The sequence below is a fragment of the Malurus melanocephalus genome, unplaced genomic scaffold (assembly GCF_030028575.1).
Source record: "Malurus melanocephalus ecotype Western Australia unplaced genomic scaffold, MMel_1.1 scaffold_75, whole genome shotgun sequence".
In the NCBI taxonomy this organism is placed as follows: domain Eukaryota; kingdom Metazoa; phylum Chordata; class Aves; order Passeriformes; family Maluridae; genus Malurus; species Malurus melanocephalus.
Genome location: NW_026623307.1, coordinates 778,427 through 803,683, shown reverse-complemented (window position 1 = coordinate 803,683; position 25,257 = coordinate 778,427). Strand labels below are relative to the sequence as shown.

General features: G+C 39.4%; 1 protein-coding gene across 3 annotated transcripts in view; it reads right to left on the bottom strand.

The window, feature by feature from the left end:
* Window positions 1–23,922, bottom strand: part of ATP11B (ATPase phospholipid transporting 11B (putative)) — a 57,916-nt gene extending 33,994 nt beyond the window's left edge. For 2 of the 3 annotated variants that reach the window (XM_057367082.1, XM_057367081.1), the window contains exons 1-7: window positions 23,687–23,922; window positions 8,742–8,858; window positions 7,841–7,930; window positions 5,111–5,191; window positions 885–992; window positions 620–748; window positions 393–496 (exon numbers count right to left, since the gene is read on the bottom strand). In XM_057367082.1, coding sequence (XP_057223065.1) covers window positions 393–496; window positions 620–748; window positions 885–992; window positions 5,111–5,191; window positions 7,841–7,930; window positions 8,742–8,858; window positions 23,687–23,713 — 656 coding nt within the window. In that variant the 5' untranslated portion in view covers window positions 23,714–23,922. The remainder of the gene's footprint in view (window positions 1–392; window positions 497–619; window positions 749–884; window positions 993–5,110; window positions 5,192–7,840; window positions 7,931–8,741; window positions 8,859–23,686) is intronic. The other variant, XM_057367080.1, reaches the window with a different exon arrangement.
* Window positions 23,923–25,257: the final 1,335 nt, after the last annotated feature.

The following is a 25,257-nucleotide window of genomic DNA, read 5'->3' as shown; positions in this document are numbered from 1 at the left end:
ATTGGACTTCAGTCCAATTTCACTTCAAATATCCTATATAATTCTGAAATCTCCTGGCAGAACCAACTTTCTTCAACTTGTTCACACTTGTAGGCCATTTAATTCTTAAAAATCTGGATACCAAGTGTACCRATTAGAACTGAAATRTACATAATTAAAAKGAAAARTATAAATATTAWAATGTCTGGTTTACTATTCAAGTACTCAAATTGAACTTGACACTAGCAACTTTCAGTTGGTGCATATTAACACGTAAACACAAGCTTATTATTAAAACCTGAAATTCAAGCAGATGTCTCAAGCTATTTTAATCCTACCAAGACCTGTAACATTCTGAGTATTTAACACCTCATTTTGATTTAATTTCAAAATATTTACTAAAAAAGAGATACCTGTATAGATCTGCTTCTGGCTGCTGACATTCTATAACAGCTACCAGTTTGTCCAGGTTGGCAACAGATTGCAGCACTGCTGTTTCTGGGACTGCAACGTGTGTCTGTAAAACAATGCCCATTAGGTTAATATAGGACTACCAGGCAGCAGGGGGGGTATTGCAACAGACTGAACGAAAAATGGCATCACAAATTAACTACATTCTRTTTCACACAAGAACCCAGACCTTGAGATTGGTCTCTCCATCCAAACTTGCAGTGGTAACATGGCATGAACCGTCAACCCGATCAGATGACAGGAGCACCAAATCAACAGGGAAAGTTTCATCTTTGGCTACTCTGACAATGTCCCCCACCTAATGAAGTGAACACAAATCAGAAAGCAGAATTCATTTCAGTGTTATTGCCAAACCACAATTATTAGTAATAAAACAACAGCTAAAGAGCTGTGTGATAGAAACACAGTTGTCAATTTGTCTTTCAGCCACATACCCGAATGTTTTTAGATCTGGTTTTCACAAGGCCACCACTTCGAACAACATAAACTGGAGCACCGTTGACTTCATTGTCTGCTTTATGTCGTAGCCAGTCTTCATAGCCCTGTGGAAAACACAAACACCTACTTTTTAAGCAAGAAAACTAAAAAATAGAYTAAGTATCTTCTAAGCAAATGTCCTTGAAACTACTTCCTGCACTGTGTGAACATAGTTACTAATGAGTTACTGTTACTCAAGAACCTCGGAAACCTCTTAATTTTGCCACTTTACACAAACAAGTAAAGGCAAATAAGCAGAAGTGGTGAAGAAACTTAACAAGCCCATGTTCTCTTAAAACAAACATGYAGTGACATTTTCTGCAGATCAGATGACCAAGCACTCAATAAATCTTTGATCTCTATGGATTAATACACCACAAAATCAGTAACAGTCAGTCCCCAGGCTCTTTTGTGGATTCCTTTTTATTTTTTTAAAAGATGTAACAGACTGAAATTCTCAAGTCATACCATATAGCATTTCTTACAGTTACTGCCATAGCCTATGCATGAATCCCAAGATTTAATTGCGTGTGACATGCTGTCGACACATCAGCTCTGTCCAGCAAGAGAAGATGACTGAGAAAGTTTTAGTTCCTTTTGAGTCCTAATGGAACTATCTGCAGCAACTGAGCTTTTAACTGATAAAYTAAGCAGCTTTCCTTTACCTGATACTTCACACCTGTTTAGGCACCCTTTATCCCCTGCACACACATGTGCAAACACTCAAGATCGTGGAACAATCAATTTTCCTAAAGTATGAATCGACTACTTGTTTAATCTAATAGCATTAGATCATAATAGCACAATAATCTGTGAWCCCCAAGTCTAGGCAGTGTTTGGAAAGCCCCACCAGCAAGCACAGGAAATGGATCAATCGTGCAGGAAGTTCAACTGTCTTTTAAAACTGGGCAAAATTCCTGCAACTAATTTGCAATAATAGACTTCCTAAAATGCTTTTCTGTAGGTATAAGAACTGCGAAAGAGTTAAAAACATTTCCTTGGAAGCCTGCACACAGAAGAAGGGAGCTGTGTGAAACAGGAGGCATAATCCCAGCTCATCCTACAAACATTATATGAATGTTGTAATACAAGAAATACTAATAGAGATATAGTTTAGAATTCTGTGGTTGACTGTGGAGTTTGTAGGAAAAGCAGTTTTGCAGTTCTACCTTCACACATCACTGTCACTAGCACAAATGCGTAAGGACAGCATAACTGCACTATCTGTGTTTGAAAAGAAAGATGAGAGAGAGGGAATGGGGAAAAGAAAAGAAACTTTACATGCCAAATGCTTAAAACCAGTAATTAAGAAGTGTGCAGTAAAAGCAGCCATACAGAGAGATACTGGGAGATCAGAATCCTAAAGCCCTTAAGTAAGGTCCTTTTAAGAATCTTTCTYAAGCAACGGGAAAAAGCAAGAGTCAGTACCTACAACTCCTTGTTAAAGGTGACTGACAGAGGAAAAYAATGATTTAACGAACATCCAGTAACCTTGGGGCATTTGTCTCATAAACCTGAACAGCTGAGAATGTGGGCTTTTGGCAAAGAACTGAAATTTACCTTCTTTAGAAAGTACAGATTTCAGCTCTTTCTCCATCTGACACCTCCTGCCTCCAATGCAAGGGTGACACCACACACCAGGGAATTCTTAAGAGCCAACTCAGTGTGGTCCGTTCWAATTCCCCCCAAATTTACCTACTGCGGCATTTTTAAGATTTCCTTATCCTCCCTTGAAATCATTGGAAAAATACTGTGAAAAAGAAAGATGCAAGAGGAATACAGGGAATGTTGCTTACATGCATGAAAAGAAACTAAAAATTAAAATCCCTGCAAYTAAATTACATCCTTAAATCCTACATAAATAACTGCATCAATGMAATTGAGAAAAGATCTGCATTTTATACTACCATGTTTTTCATTCTTAGTTTAAGTCTACAGTTAATCAAAACCTGCAAAGTAGTTGTTTATCATTTACCAGGCAGTCAAGGAAACATCTGTGTTCCCTCAGCTAAATACCTATGAACTTGTTCCTTGGGAAATACCTTTATTTGGGCTTGGATTTTTTTTTTTTTTCCAACTTTTTGGTTTGTTTCTATTTATTTGCTAATTTGGAACTCCTTGGAGGACTGCATACAGATCTTCACAGGCAAAAGGAGGAAAGTGCTCTGGCTAACAAGACAGACAAAATGACACAGCATGAGCTGCATCACTTTGCAGTCYTCCATGTCCTTCTTCTGACCTAGGTGAAATTACACTTCTAAGTAGAAAAAGTTCTGTCTTCTTGGCTGAGATTAAAATAAGGCTGAGTTCTGAGGTTTGCTAGAGGTGCCACATTCACTTTTCTTCCAGAAGCAGGGGAGTTTTTCCATCCATTGCTAAGCTTCTCAAACCAGCATATGATTAATGCTTCTATTTTTCCCCTTCATCTTTTGAGAGAATACTAAATTATAGTTTAACATTTATCCTGATGTAACTTTGTATAGAACTAATGCCCCACAGCTTTSAAATGGRGGTTCTTTCCTTAAAATCTGCTTCYAATTACACTWCTGGTTTAGAGAAAAYKGGAACTGATTTTGAGGCGATACTGGGGATTTWTCCCTCTGCATTCCAACAGAATATTTATCTTTCTCCCTTGTCCGAGGCCAGCCTGTTGGAAATAGCACAATTCATTGTCCCTTSAAGATAACAGCCTGTGAATATTGCTTGCCTCCTTTGCAGCAGGTAGGAGAAACATGAGAGTCCATTAGATCAGTTTAGGTGGCTCTAATAGTCCTTGCAAAGATACTGAGACAGCCAGGAAATCTCTTGATGCTTGGCAAGCCATGAATAATTTGAAGCTTCCAGAAGGAATGACAGAATCTCTGTTCTTTGCAATTGGTGATAAGATACTTAAATTTCCCAACATAAGATYGGACATCTGGAAGCAAGGTGGTGTTAAGATTATTTTGGACTAGACWTACACAAGTCCAACTTCATTCTGGAAAAGAATGATCTAATATTTATAACTCTGTTTCATAACCACCTTTCGTTTACACAGCTTTATTATCCATTGCCTACTTATGATTATAGCTCTTGAACATGTGATTTTTTTGGGGAGTGGTGGTTAACAAGTGCCATTGGATAAGATTAGGGCAGTCCACATACACAAATAGCACAGCAACAAGATGAAATGTTAGTCCAAGTATTACWCCAGCATTAAGAACCACTCCGTCCCAAACACCTTTCTATCAGCTTGAAAGCTAGAACTATTTTTACTTTTGTCCTATTTCTGGGTGGCTTTGGGTCTTTCTGGCACAGAAGGCAAATTGAAATTCCAGTTACAGCTCTGAAACAGTCTCCTGCTTATTTTTCAGTTGCAAGGCCGCATCTATTCCCCAGACAGCACTGTCAAACCCCTTGAAGAGGACAGTTCCTGAAAATTACCTCCCTGCAGAAGAGATTATAATTTTTATCCACATCACTTCTTTATTTATGAGCTTGTTTCTTTCTCCTCTTTTTTTAAGGGCATAAAGAAAACAGAAGACTATTTTTTTTCTTTTATTTTTACATTTTGATTCCCGAGGCTCTAAGTCTCAGTAAAATGTAACATGGTGCTTGAACAAGATTTCTATTAAACTCAGAAGTTTTTTTTCGTATTCCAAGCGCTATGCAGCACTCCAAAATGCAAAAAAAAAGTAGAAAACCAGGAGCTTTCTAAACCACAGCTTTTACCTGGTACAGGATCACAGTTAATACACATTTTACATCMTGAAACATACCCCTTGGGGCAAAATTTGCCTTTTAGTTACTGACAAACACCCTGCACCACTGCTTCATCTGCCCAAGCTCTTTTCTYGGGGTGTGATGTGGGAGGACTGGTTCTAACAGGCAGTGAGGTGTGCCAAAGGAATAAGTGAGGAGCTTTCAGAAAAGGTCTGATAACAAGTGACATRTAATGTTTAGACAAAAATGCTGCCTGACAGTCATCCACTGTCCATTTTAGGGTACTGCAGTGAGTCACTGAGTGCTTGACAACCAACCAAATGCTGAAGCTCAAGTATATAACTAGAAACATTAAATACAAAATTGTTTCTAAAAATTACACCATTTTAATGTATTTTTAATATCTAAACTATCTTGCTCAGATCCTGTTAAGTAACGTAACTTTAGAAGGACTTCATACCACAAGATTTTTCCCCTTTACCTGTTTTATGGCTGTCACAGTTATGACAAAGAATAATGGCAATCCACTGGTAATAGGACTGGTAGGGGTATCTATCATGAGCTAAAAGAAAAAAAAAATACGAAAATTAGCCCAAATTATATTTACAACTACTTTCCAAAAATAAGTGCGAATGAAGCAAGATAACAACTATTTTCAAAACTCCTCATTATAACCTATGAGTATTTTAACTGCACTTCCTGCAGTATTTCTCAAGCAAAACTCAGTTTCTGACAACTGAATAATATGTTAATAATGATGTAAATAAACATTCTAAGGCATAGAGCAGCCTTAGTCACATTTGAAATGCATGTGACAATTTTAACAGTCCTTACTAAAAGGAAGGTATATTTTCATCCTACAAAAGTAAATTCAAAAGAATATTACAAAGGAAGGAAATCTACATTTCATGAAGCTGTTTCAACACTCTACAATCAACTGTTTACCAGCAATGTAGAGTATAACATCATCTACTTTAGAAAATAAAGTTAAGAACAGTAATTTTCAATGGTTTAGATATTAGAAAACACTTTTGTTAGACTGCATCTTTCGGTTGTCCCAGGTTAACATGCAGTTTTTTACAATTTGTGCTATTATTGTTGGCATGCCAAAAGTGCAGTGTACACAGTAAGGKTCTGTATGTGGGGGGATATTAGTGGTTCTCCTCTGCTGCAGGAAAAGAACAACATGGTCAAGTGCTGTAAAGAAAATATACTCAAGAACTATTCAAAAACACAGACATGGATTTGATCCACTTTACCTGAGACTTATGGCATTGCTTTGAAATCATTAAAGAAGAAAAAAAAGTCATACATGAAGTTTACTGTTACAGGGGAAGAACCTCACAGAGAAAACAGATTATGCCACCTTACAATGCACACATGAGGTTTTTGGTAGAACACAACAAAAACAAGACCTTGCYTGCAATACTGTCCTTTAATTGTAGCACTACAATTTTAGCTTGGCAGCATATTGAACAAGAAAACCCCTAACAAAATCATCTAATTTTTGGCTGAACAGGGTTAACCATGWCATTTCTGCCATCTATACTCTCTTYTTTTTTCTCAAGAGAGGCGCATACATGAAAATGAAGCAGTTTTGTGCTGGTGGAATTGTCATGCCAGCCTGCTCCATTTGCCTCTTTCACCAGGACACCATGGTCCTCTGCCTGCCACACAGCTGGGTGCTCATCCATCACACACCTCGTGTCACCAAAATGCAGTCTGTCACCTTGTTTTGGGCATGCACAYGTGTGGTGAACAACGTGGACTGGACTGTGCAGCAAGTTGAAATCACACACCGAGACCCTGCCCCAGCTCTGCCATCCCCAGTGGAAAAGGTGGTAATGACAGACACTGCATCTTGGCCACACGAGATTCATAGGACAGGGTAGGTACCATGGTAACAGGCACCTTTGCCTTATAAAAGGAAAAAAATACTAGATATCAATCAACTTCCAAATGGGGTTTGAATAAAAATAGAATTTCATTCTAACAAATGAACAAAAATGACAGCTTTTCTGCTGCTCTGTTTCCAAGAATGCAGACACACGGACAAGACATTTCCTGTACATGAGGGCATCCACTTGACACAGACTGAGAACAGGATTACACTCAGAACAGAACCTACGCCCTTAGATCCTTATTTGTTCACAAACATCACATTTAGATATTACCAAAATGCAACAGTTTGAAAGAACTGTGACTCAACATCAAACTAAAGAGGGAAATCTGCATTAAAATGAAATAAAAACTACACTGTCTGTGGTTACTTTAAGTAACATTTATGTTCCATCTTCAGCATGCTGCCATCTTCCTCCTGCTCTAATATGTTAAACAGCTTGAAACACCACAACAGGAATGAGACAGTCAATATTCTTAACTAGGAAGATGTGATGRACAACACATTTTGTTAGCCTGAGTTAGAACTGTATGACTTTAGTTACTCCCAGCATAAGAACTTTCAGCCTAGAAGTGTCCKTTCTAAATGCAAAAGAACAAGATCAGGGGACACAGGAGGCAGTGGATTAAAGGCTGCAGACCTGGCCCTGACACTGACACAGCTCCACAGAATTCAGGTACATTACAGATCTGGAAGGGCAAAGATCACAGACAATGTACAGAGTCCTAATCTTGTGGATGTTCTTAATTAAAAGAAATCAGTCCACTACAACAGGCACTGCAATATATCTGACCTAAACTGTAACAATAACAGCATTAACCGAGGTCTTCAAAACAGACAAACTGTTGATTTTAATTGTAACATCTGTGCACTCATTTTATCTGAACAAATWATGTTTGAGGATCTTAGAACTGTATCACAATAGTCTGTTGATTTACAAAAGCAAGAGTCCACCTACAGTGAAAATATACAAATATTCAAACACCACCAATGSCCACAAAAGAAGTTTATCTGGAATTTCATTATTAATTTAAGAGACTGTATTTTGAGACAGACAATTGAATATCTGGGATGGCAGTGCAAAGTACTTYGAAGCTTCACATTTAAATACATTAGCATTTATGAAGGTAAGACCTAAAGATAGTACTTAAATTTGAACATAATTATTTTTACATTATTTTCCTAGAGAAACTGGAAATGTGTTCTTTTTATAAACAGAATATATAAGCATGGAAGTTAAATTCAAAGAACAAGAATCAGTGTCAGAAATTACAATAAAAATTGCAATTTCCTGAGTATTATTCAACTTACCTGAACCAAAAATATAATGAGAAAATAAAAGTTGGCTACTCTTCTGAACTGCTCAAATAAGTTTTTTGGAACAAAATTCCACACTGTATACTGTAGGGGGAAAAAGGAGAGAAAGAAGAATAATTACAACACAATGTACAATTTTTCAGTGAAATTCAGCTCTGCTCCCATCGAACTCTCCTAASCCAAATCTTCTCATTCCCCAAGTCCCCTCCCCCAAACCTTGCTYTTCTCCCACACAGAACGACTGTATCCAATTTTTGTTGTTGCTTTTTATTCTTTCTGCTCTAAGTACAGCTAGCAGGGAAGCAGGAGTAGCAACTGCATTGCCTCTGCAGGCCAAGTTTAAAATGTTTTCCTCCAACTGGGACAGGGGCAGCTGGAGTCATTTGGCTGCTTGTGTCCTGGGTAGGAGGGAAGAAATTAATTCCTGCAGCTGTAACATTCCCTCCAACACTACAGCAATGAGCCACATCCCCACCATCAGCTCTATTGATTTCAATCCAAGGACACACTGGGAGGGAATCCGCAACTGCAGTCCACTGCTGATTTATTTTATGCAGAATACCAGCTTACAATTTGGCTATTTCAGAAATCTTCATAACCAGCTTCACCCTGCCTTTGAAGTAGTTTGAGCAATGCTGGTTTAAAAACCACTTTTCTTCAGAAAGCCTGATCAACTTGCTTAATTGCACAGTACTTGAGTTTTGATGAAAGAAGGTGAGAGAATGCAATCAACTACACATGAAGCAACCTAGCTCYTCCCTCAAAACAGTTTAGAGTTTGTTTCACCCTGAATATTGTATATGTACCACWAGATATAATACAGATGTGCACATTYRCCACACAACTTCCCWAGTAAAATAYCAAGTGGTTTTCCCATGACAAATGGATTCCTTACCTTGGATGATATGATTCTGTTGTCTGCAAACTTCTGAGGAACATAGTGGCCATGCTGGGGAAAACGATTTGCTATATAAATAGTTCTCGTGTCGCTTTGGTGCGGTGGGTCAAAACCCTAAAACATAAAATAAAAAAGGAGTTAATMAAGAAAGTCRATTTTATTAACTGGTGSTCTGTAAAATTCCGTGGAAAAGGAYAYCCAGGTATCAAGCAGCAGTCTTCAAAYAGTAAAGAAAATTAATGCATAAAATTGAAGTCTGCTGTGTCCAGAGAATTTTCAAAAACTGTGGGGAAAACAACAAAATCTCAATTTTGAGGTTGTATACTGATGCTAAAAAATGAAATTAAAAAAATCCTGTCTCAAGAAGGATAGAGAACACTTGCACCATGCAAACTTGAAGCTCTGTGAAACTTGCAAAGGAAGAAATAGAAATGGAGGTGAAAACATAAATAAATTACAAAACCTCACAGCCATGCCTGTGATAACCCTAATAAAACAGATTATTGAGAAAAATAAAAGGTCAAAACAGACAAGCTATGCTATTATGCTGTGGTAACTGGATTTGAAAAGACTCTCACCACAGAAAAGCCAAAAGCATATGCATCTGACCAGACAGCAGTGCTCTTCCAAACAAGTTCTGTTTCCAAGAACTAACYAATTTGTCTTATTTCAAATGTGATTTTCTGCCATTACCACCAATTCATACATGAATGGTGACAACACTGAAAGCAAACTCATGGAGAAGAGAAAAAAGCATACTCAGAAATACTTATCAGCAATTTCCTGCCAAAACAGAGTGAGGTCCCTGGGAATCAAAGCCCTGTTTCAGGTCTAATGGTCAGTATTTTCATCATCTGCCTCTTCAAGAGGAAGTGGAASACAAGTGTTAAACCTGCAGATGACACCACCCTGGGACTGCAAGAACACCAAATAAGAGAARATTCTTGACCAATCAGATGCACAGAACACAAAGATCCAGCACAAAGAAACTGCATCTAGAAAAAGAGAATAAAAGTCCATAAAGGAATTTTGTAGAAAAATGTCAAAGGCTATAGTAGATCACAGGCCAGACATGAGTCATCCACGTCTCCCCACTGAGAAAAAGGCCTTCAGTGCAGAGGAGGCTGGAGGAGGAGTGGGAGSCACAGCTGAAGCACTGTGAACCAACTGGACAGCACCCAGAGGAGTGGAACACGAGCCCCAAGAGATCCTGAGAGCATGACATATAACGCAAGGCTGAACAATCTAAAAAGCAAAGAGCAAACAAATTAGAGTCATTTAGCCTAGAGGAGAGGAAACTTGGGATATCCTAGTAAATCTTCTGATACACAGAGGACTGTTCCATTGAGAAAATGGGTACTTTGAARGACAAAGAAGAACAGAAGTAAGTTGGCTCAAGTTGCAGGTAGGAAAACTTATGTTTGGGTATTGGAAAACAAGCAGAAATTGCTCTATTATGGAAAAGAATAATTAAACACCAAAATAAGTCATGAGGGAAGGTTGCAATGTCTCTGTAACACAAGGGCTTATATCTAGGTCATTCAAGTCTATCTTTAATTGAGCCTTTCCTGGGGCTACATGACTCACCAGAACCCTTCCTAGCAATAATATTCTGACTCGAAGAAGCAGGTGATGGCAAAAGACAACAAAACAGTAATAATTCAGATATCAGGCCAAGAAAACTACTAAAGTAAAAGGCAAAAAGCTTTAAGACACGAAATAAACTAGTGAAATTGAATTTGGAAATGGTGTTTGATTGGGAATCAATGACTGTCCCCAAAGCGGTGAATTCCAGCATCAGCATCACACACATTCCTAATCTTAGAACCAACTTGCAGAGTTTACACAATCTCCTTGTTCTTTGATGCCAAGTGAAAGGACAACTGGTGGTGTCCTTTGCTAGAAAGGGCATTACCAATTCCACTGCTCCAACTGCATTTGCAGTTGTGGACAAAAATGGTTGGTATAACCAAACAATATTTTTTTTAATCCACTAATATTTCTACCACATTAAGTAGGTTCCCATTCAGGATGGTGTCATTTTAGCATACAGGAATAATGAAAAAATCCTCTCAAACATACAAATGTTTGTGTTTGACATCACTACTACAGAAACATTCTGCTTTAGAAAGAAAAAGGTCCAGAATAATGAAGGGAGAAAAAAAGCAAGGGGGATTTTTCAAAGAGATTTGAAGGAGAATAAACTTTAGATGACAAGCGGTGGAAGGCTGGTCTAGTAACATGCTCCAGGGTGAAAACTTGTTTAAAGATAAGAGTGGAGCAGGGAGACAAAAAGTAGATAGGGGAAAGGATGGAAAAAATTACACGATACCAAAAACAAAATACAAGGAACTGTTCACAGCTTTAAGAAAAGAAATTCAAACATGAAAGGAAGATGGAAAAAAAAATTACCTGTCAACTGCCGACAAAAAATTTWAAAAGTGAACAGTGTTTGTACCAGAAGCATTTTGGGTATCTGACATTAGTGACATGATATTTCTAAATCAATCAAGAAGACGACGCAAATAAAATTGTTTTGCAAGCATGAAAAAATGCACCTAATTAGTAAGMCTTCATACACAGCTCTCTTCTATCTCAAAATGTCTGGCACTCACAAAATGCCAGACATCCTCACTTTGGAAAGTCATACTCTACAGACTGAAAAAATTCCACTCTAAATCAAACAGATGTAAAGCAAGGAAAAAAMCACACAGAGCAAAGGAAACAAGTGGCAGTCTTCTTTCTGACAGTGATAAATCTGCTAACCTGCATGCCACTTGCTGAACACTATTAAAAGATAAATCAAAGATTACCGAGTGACTAGAATATCACTGAATTTTTAATATGCCCTTTTAGGCCACTATCTGAACACCTGAAGGTTGATGAGTTTGATGACATTTTATTATGAAAAGACCTTTGTACAACTGCAGCCTCACTGCACAAGCACTTCTGTCAGAGATGAATACCTCTGCTGAAGCAGACTCAGACAGTTAAAAGCAAGAAATCTGTTTTCCAAATAAATCAGAATCTCAGGCCATACAAGTTTACAGGTGCAGTTGTGCAGCTAAAACAGCTTAAATTTGCAGTCTATACAGATTTARTTCTGTTTTTTGACATTTGCCACTGAGAAGGCACAGAAGCTGTGCAGTCAGCAGATCACAATGCACAAGCAAGGCAGGCTGGGGACAAAAAYCCTTCAGTTGTCAGAGCTGTGGTTGGAAAAGGACACATCCCTGACAACCTTAGTGACTTGGCTGTAGTCACAGTGGGAAGTGAGTCTCAGAGCTGGGAACAAAACACAGACTTCCTAAGTTTTATGACTGTAACTACTAAAAATCACTTGAAATGAGCTAACAACTCTGCCATCTCATAATTAGCTKATRAGACCACAAGTAGATCTTCCAGAGRAATTTTAATTAYGCATCTCTCCAAGGAAAATTCTGCACAGGCATTGAACTTCATTGTTCAAGAGCTAAAATGCCTTTAGCTCTTCTCTAACTATAGGGCTGGTCACAGAGCYGGCTCCTGACACAAAACTGATTTGTAGTCCAAATTTCTGCCCAGCAAAGGGATTTTCCACAGTAACTCTATGCAGCCAGCAAAGCACACTGTTTCCAAATTTCACTTAATAGACAGTTCTCTCTCTTTCTAACGTCATTCTCCAACTCAGCTGCAAAAGTAGGGTAACATGCCCTTGTCAAAGGATTTCTGCAGCTAAACAGCATGAGCAGAGAAACCCTAAATTAGRGTCTTGCAAAATGATTAAGTTGTCACCAATCTCTTTCCAAAMAAAAGTTAGTTTTCCTACCTTTATCTGATGAAGTGGTTTCTACCCAAGTACACAGATCATTGATTTCATAACAAATAATGCTGAATATATTATAAGAACTGGTATTTAAGACTTCTTGACCAGGTATATTACAGGCATACATATTAAATGAATCACCTTTAAATAAAATTTGACCGTAAGATGACGTGACCTGGTTTTCTCCCCTTCATGTGGCAAATTATATCTAGATTTATTGGCTGAAGTTCAGTYCTTCAGATGATTTATCAACACAAACTAGGCATTATCAACCCTTGGAATACAGCTCTCATKTAATCTTTGATACACACCTCCCCAGCAGAAGTTCTGCACCTAGATGAACTTAACATGTTTGGTTTTGAAAAGAGCCTAAAYACATGCCACTAACATACAATACACAGATGCTTGGGTCAAGCCGATTTATAAAGCACAAATGAAAATAACCTCTAAAAAAAAGAAAAAGAAAGAAGTGATTCATAGTTTTCATTTTTTATAAATCTGAATGACTCTATGCAAAGTTGAAGTAATTTTACTAAACTTCTTCAGCAGTAATTTCATTACTGTTCTAAAAATTAGACAAAGACGTTCTCTGTGCAGTAATTAGGCCCCTTTAAAACAGCACAGAAAACATATCCTGGGGAACTGAGGAGAAATATTTGACTGCAATTTTATGCAATTTGTTTCATGAAAGAAATGGGATTCAACAGCCACCCCCAAACAATCCTTTCCTACATTTTGTCTGCATCTCAACCACTGTACTTGGAGAACTGCCCGCTGGCCATTAGGTAAGGAAGACTGATACATCCAAACCACCATCTTTCCCACTCTGGTTTGTGTTTTTGGTTTTGTTTTGGGTTATCTTTTTCCACTTTTTTAAATGTGTCATGCCAATTGTTTGGTGATTTAATAAAAAGCTTCACTATGAAAGAAAAGAGGAGTTTTACATTGCTGCTGAGGAAGCACTAATAACACGTTTAACAAATCAGGCAACCRCACAGGAAGCAAATGAGAAGCAGCACTACAAAAAAGACCCTTCCAACACCTGCAAGTGCAAAGGAAGGAAAGAAAAAAACACTTTTGCAGTCAACTGTTGCTATAACAGACACATCTGCTGCAAGAATTTTAACACTTCAATACCACTATTAAGTTATGGCAGTGTGCACCAACACCCTCCCCACACACTCTACAGCATTGTTAAGTGAGACAGCAGAAATCCACAGACCTTTCAGCAAGGATTAGWGACATGAGACCAGCAAACACATCAATCTCATTATCAAGCTTTGCAATACACACACTGATAATTACAATCATCCAACAGGCAATTTTTGCTTATGACTTGCATAAACTTAGTATACTTTAATATCATCTCTCGGGGTTTCTTATTCATTACTCACAGCTTTTACGGGGGGGAAGAAAACCCAAATTTATATTTGCCAAAAGAACTTCTGTGACGACTAAAAGTGAAAGGGGTTTGAAAGAAGGAAGTCTCATTCAGAGGCTCTTCCTCCTTTCAAAACCACACTGAACACTACAGAGAAAAGCAGTAGTTCTCCCCCAAACCTTCTGATTATCACATACTACTTAATAAAGCTAATAAGCAGAAAAAAATGTGGTCTTGGAAACTYGTTTTCCTAGGGAAGTGACTTGACTGATCGTGGCTGCAGAAGCAGAACAGCACAGTTCCTGGCAGACAGCCCAAAAGTCTGCTATTACACTGCTGTCAAGATATATTTTGATTAAAGGTGTTTTGAGGAAATGGATTTTCTTGCTTTGGATTTTCTTCTGAATATACATAGAATACTTTTCCCTCTGTCAGATAAGATGATCTATTCACACTCCATGCCCATTTTCAGAAGTCTGTGTAAATTTGTACTCCATACAGTCAGCCAATAATTCTTTCAGTCATGTAGCTGGGCAGTAGTCAAASTGAATTTGCCTTATCAAAGGTTAGCATGAAGGAAGAAACAGCCTCTCACAGCAATTTTAAACACTGCTCTAACAACTAAAATAGTAAATCAGCTGAAACACCCTGRTGTGCACACAGTGCCATGCAATTCGTTCCTCCCCTTTTAAATATCACCGCAGTAAAGAAATAAAACTGTACTAAAAGTCGTRCACTATTCGTGCAACTTCCTCTTCCCACTTACTGTATCTACAGTTGTGYAAAATATCTGATAAACCATGCTGTAACCTCCTAAAAGACCTATAACCAGATTACAATACTTTTGAAAACACACCCTCTATGCAACAAGGCCTAAGAAATCATGAGGCAATAATCCTTTCTTTCACAAAGTTAAAATAGGCCTAGTACTGTATTAACAAAAGTTGCACTGGTGTTCACCATGAAGTCCTGGTTACATATAAGTTGTTTGTATTTTATGTGCTATTTTGTCAAGATGTCCACCAAAAATAACTGGGAAAAAGATCCCCACTTAAAATTTAAAAAAACAAAAACACCTATTTTCTCTTTATTTATCTGCAAACATAATAAGCAAGGTAAACTGGCCTCATTCACTGCTAACATACTACCCTGCACCAGTTTTTCTGCTCAGGTCACTGATGCCAAACCTACTAGTCTTGTAACATCAATAAAATCAGAAAGGAAAAATGAACTGAACAGGCAAGTTATGCTTTCTAATGTAGCACTCTCAAAGACTGCTATGGCATGTCCAGTTCCTGTTGGCAGCAAARGATTTCAACAGAGGTTCAGGTAAATTGTTCAATTCTAAAATGGTCCAGCTTGCATCAATGAAGGAAATGGCTTTCTTACCTSCCCTACAATCCAAATCACAATATTTACAAAGCATAATCCATTTTGGACTTCAAATGACAAAACAAACCTAATACCTTGTAACAGCTGCTCTCTCATGACCGTCTTCAACAGAATGCCAAGATTCACATTCTTCCTACAKGATTACTATTCCAGTACCAAAGAGGGCCTACAAGAAAGTCAGGGAGGGGCTATTTATAAGGGCATGTAGGGATATGACAAGGGAGAATGGCTTTAAACTGAGAGAGAGAGAGCAGTTTTAAATTAGATATAAGGAAGAAATTCTTCCTTGTGCAGGTGTTGAGGCCCTGGCACAGGCTGCCAAGAGAAGCTGTGGATGCTCCATTCCTGGAAGGGGCTTATCCTCTTGCCTCAACGTATTTAACCAACCAAATGACTCTAATGTATTCCTCATCCGTTGCTTTATTTTAGGATGCTCCCTGTGATATACACAGACCATCAATAATAAACAAACAAACCCAGTGATACTTTTGCTCAGATGCTTTTTGGAAGGAAGCAAGACTTAACAATAAATATGTCTTTAGATCCAATGAAGGAAGAAACTCAGTTAACATTCAGATTCTAACAAGCAAGTCTCAATCCCAAAGGCAGGGCTAGTGGCTCCCAAGTTACATTTCAAGGCCAGTCAGTGCTCTCTAGATTTTTTTTCTTTTAAAAAAATGTTTTAAGTCCAAAAAGTTGAAGAGAYGTTGAGGCCTGACAGTATCTGTGGTCCAAAATGTTTGGTCTTTTGCTATTTGCTCCCAAAGCAGCCCACTGCTCTAACATGGAAATGAAGACGCCTTTGAAGTTCCAACTACACAGTTCTAATTTCAGAACTAAAAGTTTTCCTCTGTGGGCTCCAGCAATGAGTTTTCTTTATCTGCAATATCATCTTCYTGTCARGCATATACAAAAGGAGARYAGGCAAGATTTCTRAAGCTGAAGGGTGACTTCAGACACCCATCAGGAGACAACTATAGGACATTACTTTATAAAAGAATTGAGAGCTTAAAAATCATGAGCCACTTTTCAGACTTCTCAAAATATACAAACTACATTGAACATGGAAAGTGCCAGRATTCTGCAACAATCAATCACAGAAATAGCAGCTACTAAACAGATCACACTAAGAAATACAGAACCAATGCAAGAAATGAAATATTTAATAAACAAATCCTTAATATAGCTTGAATGACCATAGGCATCTCGGAAAAAGAATCCCCTCAATTGCATCCTTTCTGTACATTCCCTTCATTTGTTAAGTAGGTTTACAGCAGATTTTCAATATTAAATGAGGCATTTAAATCTGTGACAGGCTATGAACTTTCACTTAAAACTAGAAAGCAGCTCAAATTTTGTAGACAGCAATTTCACCATAAAAAAATTACATTTGTCAAGTCCCTGACAGGAAAAATACAGAGCAATCATACATTCCTTCACGTACTGGCATACTATATACACTTTTATCTTAAAATGAAATGCTGCTTACCCTCTGCTTTGAAGAATCATTTATAAAAGTATTTCACACAAGCATGAAGGGCTCCTGTTCTGGACTACTCATACAGCCATTATTGAAAACCCCGGATTTCAATATTTGGATTTGTTCTAGTAGGCAATAGCTACTTATGCCAATCAGCTCCTGCACTGAGTCTAATTCACATTTTCCTTCAGCACAGGAAAAAACCCAATAAACTCTTTCCAAAAGCATCTTCCCCAAAAATCACCGTTAAATAATAAATCTTTAGGCTTTYTCAAAATGCATGCCAAAATTACACTGACAATTGCTGACAGTGGCTGCTCAAAAAATTTCACAGGAAGAGAATTTAGTTCATAGCTGGAACTGTCTAGCTCTTCCTTTTAATATGCTTTGATAAAGCCTGCTCTTTAAAGCATTAGTTGTGAGTCTACTTCATCCATCCAATAGCATTTTTTGTCCTAATTCCATTTTGAACATGATTTATGACCTAAGTGTCARTTTAATGCCCTGCTTTCAGACACGTGTACAAACTAGTCTATCCTTAAAGTCTGCTAAATCTTAAGCTTCCTTTCTGTTTTGTTGCAATTCTGTTTCCAAACAGCTATGTAACTATCTACAAAAATGTGCACAGCCACCCATAAAGCAGCACAATAAAATGCAAAGGAGTGACAAAATGCAACAACAGATGACAACACGTATTTTTGTGGATAAACCATATAAAACCTCTTCCCCTAGTAAAACATTTCAGGATAAAAACAATTTGCCTTTTGTCTACATCATTATCTCTTCTTCTCATTTACAGGMAAGTTCTCCTTTCCCAGACTTATTTTTACTCCAAGTAAACAATGGAAAAAATCCTCCTTAAGTCACTGCATGTGGGAAGCCAAGGAATTGCAGGAGTTTGTTTTTCAAAATCACAGTGTAGATCTCGGTCTTACTTTCTGTCTTTTCCACCATGGTCTGTACTAATGCTAAATGGTTTTCCCAACAGCAGGTGAAAAGAGGTTTATATTAAAAAAAAAAAAGTGTAGCTGCAAGTATGTCACCTGTGTTTTGCTAGAAGTTATGACCTTGCATTTACAGAGGCACTCTGTCACATCTATTTTGCTGCAGTTCTTATCTGCTGGCTTAACAAACAGATTTTGTACTAGAAACGGAAGGATTTTTAGAGAGATAAACTGTAGATATCTTTTTGCTGGTGACATAGTYACAAAAACTACAGAGCACGTCACAGTATAATCAAGAAAAAGGGGAGCGGATCATCACTGAAAGGCACAAGTCATGATGCATTAATGAAATTTAAACACATAGTTATATTTTTCTTTTATAACTTCTGTCTCTCTAACCCAGAGGAAAGTAAATGTCAGTTTTAATGAAGTTGGCAAACCCACTTAAAACTAGRAAAACAAATACCAATGATATTCAAACCACATGTTGAATGTTATTAAATTCAGCACATATTTACTTGCCTTAGATTATGAATTTTACCTTCCAGTGAGAGCACAGAAACAATCTCTTAGCAGTAAACAGAGCCTTCCACCCATCCCACCAGATACTCCCTACTGATCAGAAAACAAATAGTTTTTGCTCATTGTCAACAAAATTGTATTTTTCTTCCTTATTTTTCTCTTGTTCTCCCTTAGTCACATAAAAACCATAAACATACAGTAGTTATTAGGGAGCAGGACCCTGTTAGTGCAGGAATGTTATACAGTCAATAAATAGTCCTATTAGTGAGTGATAAATGGAAATTTGGCACAACAAAAATTTGCTGCCTAAAAAGCTCATGGCAAGGAAAAGAAAAAAGAAACAAGGRTGGGACAAGATATAGGTCAAATATCCAAGTATCACAGCAAGGCAGCACATCTGACAACCCTGATCTTCCCATTTTTAAAACAGTCTTTGAAAGAATCAATGTCAAGACTGGTTTGATTAGGTTTTGATATGCAATTTTTAGATTTAGAGTTTAATTTTCATGAGGTAAGTCTTAAAAATTACACACAGGACACAACGGATGTCTCCATTTGGAGCAGACAGCTGGCTGAAGACAGGGCCAGGTTCTGCACRCTTTGGAACACACTGTGCTGCAAATGTATCAGCCCTCAGCAGTCGCAGAATACAAAGAGAAAATAAGGTTATAAGACCCAAACACAAGGGAGGACTAGTCCAGGAGATCAAAGAATATCTCTAGCAAAAAAAAACATGGCCACATTTTGCCCTGTGCTAAGTTACAGAAGAGGAGTCCTTGACCTTCAGCTCTCAAACTACTCCAGAAAAAGCAATGCAACCTTTCGGCTGTTCTAACACACACCTTGCTGATCCCTCCGTGACAATTCAAAAAGTATTAACTGGGAAGTCTGAACCACAGGAACTCTGAGCAAATAGAGCAAATATGTATTTACTTTTCTAGCATAAAATACCAAGCACCCAATTAGTTTTAGCCAGAAAGTGGAAGATGCTTCACTGACAAATAAGAGGTGGAAATAAAAAAAAATAAATGCAGAAAGCAAGGTGATTTCAGAAGGTAGAATCTCAGTCACTGGATTAGTTTAAAATATTTCTAGCATTCAGAAAATAGAGGGACTACTTTGGGGGGGGTGGGTGGAAAGTAACTGCATTCTGTAAAATGATTAAGTGAAAATAATGCACACTTGTCAGTGCAAACAATGAGATAAATGCTGTCCACCTTGTTTAGAATGCCAGTAACTGCAAGGTATTACAAAATACCATCTGTCCTCTCAGAATAACTTAACAGCAATCAACATCTAGAAGGGAAAAAGAGCATCCCAGACATACAATCCTCTGGTGCTAATCTATTTGAGGAAATTCTGTTATTAGCAGAAGTTTTTCATTAGAACACCTCCAGAAGATGAAGAAGATCACTCCTACAGATATTGTGCTGGTTGAGGAGGTTGTGAGGCGTGACAGGGACTACCTACACRGAACAGTCAAAAACATTCCCTGTCATCACCCCTCAGTGCAGGCTATGGAGAACTTCTGGACTTGATAAAACTCCAGACATCCCTCCCAATCTGAACCTTCCTATAACSATGAAATAGATAAAATAGTCTGGTAACTAGGTTTTACAGTTAATCCATAGATTTTATCTTAGATTTACAGTTAAATAAGAAAGCTGCATTTGCCCAAATACCCAGCTCTCCACAGCTGTTGTGCACTAAAGCATTCAGGTTCTTAAACGGCAAAGATACTCTGCCAAATCCAGCACAACAATTGTCTTGAACTGTCATTTATAAAAGAGGGTCCAGGCAGGCAGCTCTTGGTTTTCTCCATGCAGTATCCTTTGTACATCACCGAGCTGTTAAACAAGAGATCACAAGGCTCAAATGCCTCAAAACAGCAATAGAAGAGAAATCATGAGACCCTTCTATGCTTGAGAGGACTAATAACTCGAAACTATGCAGCATAAATCATGCATACAAGGGTATTCTATCACAATTTTCAGAGACCTTCTCACCAGAAGGTATCATTACGTTCTGTTAATAGCACTGCAAGAGCTCCTGCACTCCCTGTGCACCATCAGCTACCATACAGCCCAAACACTCTCACAAATGCAGAGGAGTGGAACAGAAAGTCTYCGGGTGTTACAAATGTCACTGTACTTTTGTTTTGTGTTGGTACTGCAAAAACTCGATCATGGGAGCCACGACAGCACTTTGTACACAGATTAGCTCTGAGGTCTAACCCATCATAYCTGGAAATGCAAATAAAACATCCTATGTCATTCCTGAATGTTAATGATGCTTCCTATCAACTGTTGTTTATCCGGTTGCTTTTTTCAAGCAGAGTTGGCTGTGCCTGTGGCGTTATGCAACCCTCCAAATCCACATGCCTACTGCTCTCTGAGATCTCAAGGTAACAGAGCTGGAATCCAAACATGTCTCCTGCCTAAGGCTTGTCTTTGTCAGGGCATTTTACTCAAAGCCATGAATTGTAATTCCATTTGTCTCTAAATTTTTCCTTATTACAATCTAAGTACTTCCAGTTATTAACCAGATACTATAACATCACGTTAACTAAAAAGTTAATGACTTACTATGCAGCTTATTTGGCATGAGGTAGCATTAGATGGAAAAAACCTGACAAAATGTCTCTGTAGGGTTGTGTGAATAGTATCTGACCAAAAAAAAAAAAAGGCTGAAGGCCAAGATACCAAACAATCTGATGATTCGTGCCACATAGGCACTGAAGGTGTACTACTGTCACCCATTTCTTATATATAACAAATCACTAAAAAACACCTAACACCTCAGTTAAAAAGCTGTTATGGACTTGTAAGACAATCATAAGGATGAAGGAAGTCTTACACTCTCAGCATGTCTCCTCAGAGGACTGGTCATGCCTTTCTATCCCTTTCTGTAGCTCTACAGGCCATGCATAGGTCTTCACAGAGCAAAGCCACCACTTTTAAAACTCACCTAAAATAGTTTGAATTCCATACCAGGTCCTCTCATTACTTTAAGTTCACCTTCATTTTCCCTGTCCCCTTTACACCTCTTAACAATGCACATTCCCAAGACCATATAGACTCATGGGTACCTAGTACATGAAATACTGTTCTCTTAAGCAAACAAGAAGTTGCAAAACAATTCGTTGGTTTCATACAGAGAGTACTTAATAACTACCTAAAAGTACCTTCAGCAAAGTACCAGTCCCTCCCCCTCTTCCCAATCCCTACTACTTTTCCAGCATTTCTGCACACCAACGTTTTTCTTTTGTATTACTACAACATCCCACTTACATCACTCCCACGTATTTGCCTGATTCCAACCCTCCTGTACAGATGAGGACCCTTTTTTWAAAACCCATTGCCACATCAAGCACAGGTACAAATACACATTCCAAAGGCATCCAAACCCACGCATTCTTCTCCTCTCAGACACAGATTTTGGCACTTTTTGATTCAAATATTTGTCACCCCACTCTTCCTACTCCTTAGTTATTTTATTTCCTACTCCTCCTGGTTATTTTGTCAGCATCCTTCCCCATGTTCTCAGCCCTCTGACATTCCTTCAGAACCTAAACATCACAGCCATGTGAAGAAGCAAACATATGGTGGGATCTATGTTAAACCAAAGATTACACACAGGGATGAGTTGTCTGAGTGTCTTTAGGAAGAAACATGCAGTGTGATACCTATCTTAGGCCATTTTTCATCTTCATGAGCTGTGAAACAACCAAGCTATTAACATCTGTGACGTCTGTAGAAAAAAAACCCCACCAAACACATTTCATTGCAACAATTTTTTCTCATCAGTACCATATTTAAATGTCTGCCAAGAATCTTGACGTTTTATTGTCCTGCTTTTCTATTACACTAATTCTTTCCTGTCAAAATTAGAGTGAGTTTTAAACAACTATTTTGCACTGGTTTCCTTTAGAAGCACTAAAACCTCCTAGTGCCAARTTTATTGCTCATCTCGTTACACTAAGCTTTTACTTTCTATTAAGGGCAAACAGATTTCTGGAAAGCTGGTCAGTGTACTTGCAGTGAAAAAAGCAACCATGTTTGATACATGAATAGCTAGCACTGATACAATCCTAACCTAAACTCTACAGAAGACAGCATAACACTGCTTTACAAACCACACACACGCAAACCTCAAGCCACCTTCAAGTGGAAAAAATGACAGCTATGTTACACCAAACAGGCTTTTTTCTAAAAGCTGTGTGTACGACTGTAACAGAACAGAAGAGTGCAGTCAGAGCTCAAACAGAGCAATTAATTTCCAGGTCAGTAACTCTTGGTGTCAGACCAAACTAGTGAGCAAGCTGGCATTGAGACCATCACCACAAGCTCTCTGCCTCCGACACAGAACTGGGAAAATCCATCGACCAGGGGAAACAAGGTCAGAAATGAACAGAAAGAAAAAAAAAACCACTAATTTTTTTACCTTTTTTTTTTTTTCAGTGATGCCATAAATAAAACAAATCATTAGTGACACAGAAGCTTTAACAATTAAAATCCGAAAACCTAACTAATACAAGCTCTTGCACTAACCTGGACAACATCCCTGAYGCAAGGTAACTCCAATGAATGGGAAAAGTTATTTTACAAATACATAATTTAGAAAAGAGTGTCTCCCTTTGAGAAAATGAAAGTGAGATAATGCTGGTTGGGGCAGGAAACCGGCCAATACTTCAAATCAGAACACTGAAACTCGAGGTACTTCCCTGCCACAGCAGCACAGACGTGACAGCCACGGCCGCTTGGCTTCCACTGCTCCACCTAACCCAGCACAGCAAGCAGTGCCTGTGGGGGGCACAGGCACCCTCGCTGATGCCTTTTCCAAGTGGTTTTCCCCGCCAAAAGCATTTCACGGATGTTTTCCTTCCATTTCTTTCACTTTTAAATCCYCAGCACGCAGCGGCTGCAAAGCGCTCAGGTACGGGGAAACAAATGAGAGAGGCGCACGTCGGGTGGAAAAGCATTAAAACATTTCGCAACGGGAAGGAGGAAGAAGCTGCGAATCTCTGAAGTGTAGGTCCAGGGAAAAAGGCAAGGTAATTTCTCTGGGAAGTTTGGGGAGCTTTTCCCAACGGGGGCCACAGGTAAGGGAACGCGCTGTCCTCTGTGCCAAGGGGGTTTCGAAAAAAAAAAAAAAAAAAAAAACCGCAAAAAACCTACCAAAAGCCAAAAAAAACCCCAAAAAACCGAAACACCCCAAACCGTCCGATTCGGGTTAAAAATAAAAAAGATAATAACGTTTCAAGTGCAGCCTGCGTGTCTCCCCAGCCCCTGCGGGGGGAAGGACTCTCCTCCTTCCCTCACCCCGGCCCTGCTCCCTCGCTTCCCCCGCGGACCCGGCAGCGCCGTCGGGACGGGGCCGAGCCGAGAGCCCGCCCGGGGGTGCAGGGGAGGCACCTACCAGCTGCTGCCGGACCCAGCGCAGCATCCCCGGCGGCGCGGGTCGCGGCCCCCGCGGCGGGGCTCCCTCGGCAGTGCCGCGCCCTCTCTCCGCTGTCGCCGCCGCCGCCTCAGGCGATCCGCCCGCCGCGGCTGCTCCCCATGGCGCGGGGCCCACGCCGAGTCAGGAGCGGCACAGCCCCGCCGGCGCCCCGAGCCGCGGCTGCCGCCGCCATCACAGCGCGGCCGCTGACACCCGGCGGCTGCGGCCGGCCCGGGAAGTGACGTGGCGGGGCGGGGAGAGGAGAGCAGAGGGGCCGGGGTGAGCGCTGGAGCCGTGAAGGGGAGCCACGGTCACCCAGCCGGGGCTTGGGGTGCTCTGCTGCCCAGGGGTGCGGCTTCTCGGGCACAGGAGCYGTGCGTGGGCCCGAGCCACCCTCGGGTAAAATCCCAGCTCTCCACAGCGCCCTCAGCCAGGGCTYCAGCGTGGGAGGGCCTGCTGGTCTACCCAGGTGAAGCCACTTTGCAACTGGATTGCTTTATCTTTGTTTTCGTGCAGAAATCTGCAAATCGCACACGTGTTGGAATAAAGACTTGGAAAAGAGGCCAGATAATCACTGATTTAAAGTTACAGCCCAAATGCGCAGTGTGTGGGTCTCCCAAAGCAGTAAACACATGCTGGAGGTTCTGGTTCCCTGCTGCTGGCAGCATTGTCATGAGCTGCTGTGTGCTTAAAATCGGGGTTAGAAACGTGCTGATCTTAGGCAGGGGTCTCTTTTGAAATCTTCCACTGGAAGAAATTTTCCCACCTGGACACATTCCTGTGCCACCTGCTCTGGGTGACCCTGCCTTGGCGGGTTTGGACTGGATGATCTTTAGAGATCCCTCCCAACCCTGACAAATCTGTGATTTTGCTCTGAAAACAGCTGCTGCTTGTGGAAACAAAACAGTGTTCAGCGCCAAACACTTGGACACACCTATACAAGTCTGCAGCTTCTGCGCCTGTGTGACTAAGAACTAAAGGAGATTATTTTAAGCAGTAAAGACCTGGGCATTTGTGACCAAATACTGTTGTCACTGAAGTCAGTGACGATTTTGACACTGACTTACAAGTGTTACTGTGTGTGAAGAGCGTTATTCCTGCCACTCCCATTTGTTCCCAGGGAATTGATTTTTAGCAACGAATCATAATTRTATCTGCCATAGTTTTTAGTGTTCATGTAGAAACTTAGAACATAATTCAGGATTTAAGATAGATGATCTAATGTCTGAACAACTGAATCTTGTGGGGAATGCTGATGGTTTAAGCATCTGCATTTAATTAGAAAAATAACGTTTAAACAGCAGGGAATAAAACTATTTTTATCAGGCACTTARGAAAGCTAATGTTAGCAAAACTCTGTATTAAATGCTAGGCATTATTTCAAAACATTTAAATACATCAAAGCTGAGTTCCAAACAGCTTGCACTACCCTATTCATCTAATGTGAAGTCGAAAATAACRGTGATTTCATAGCTATGGCATGTTGCCTGGAGAGTGGCCTTAAGCCAGAAGCTGAACTGATACACTCAATATTCATGCTCCTCCTTTAT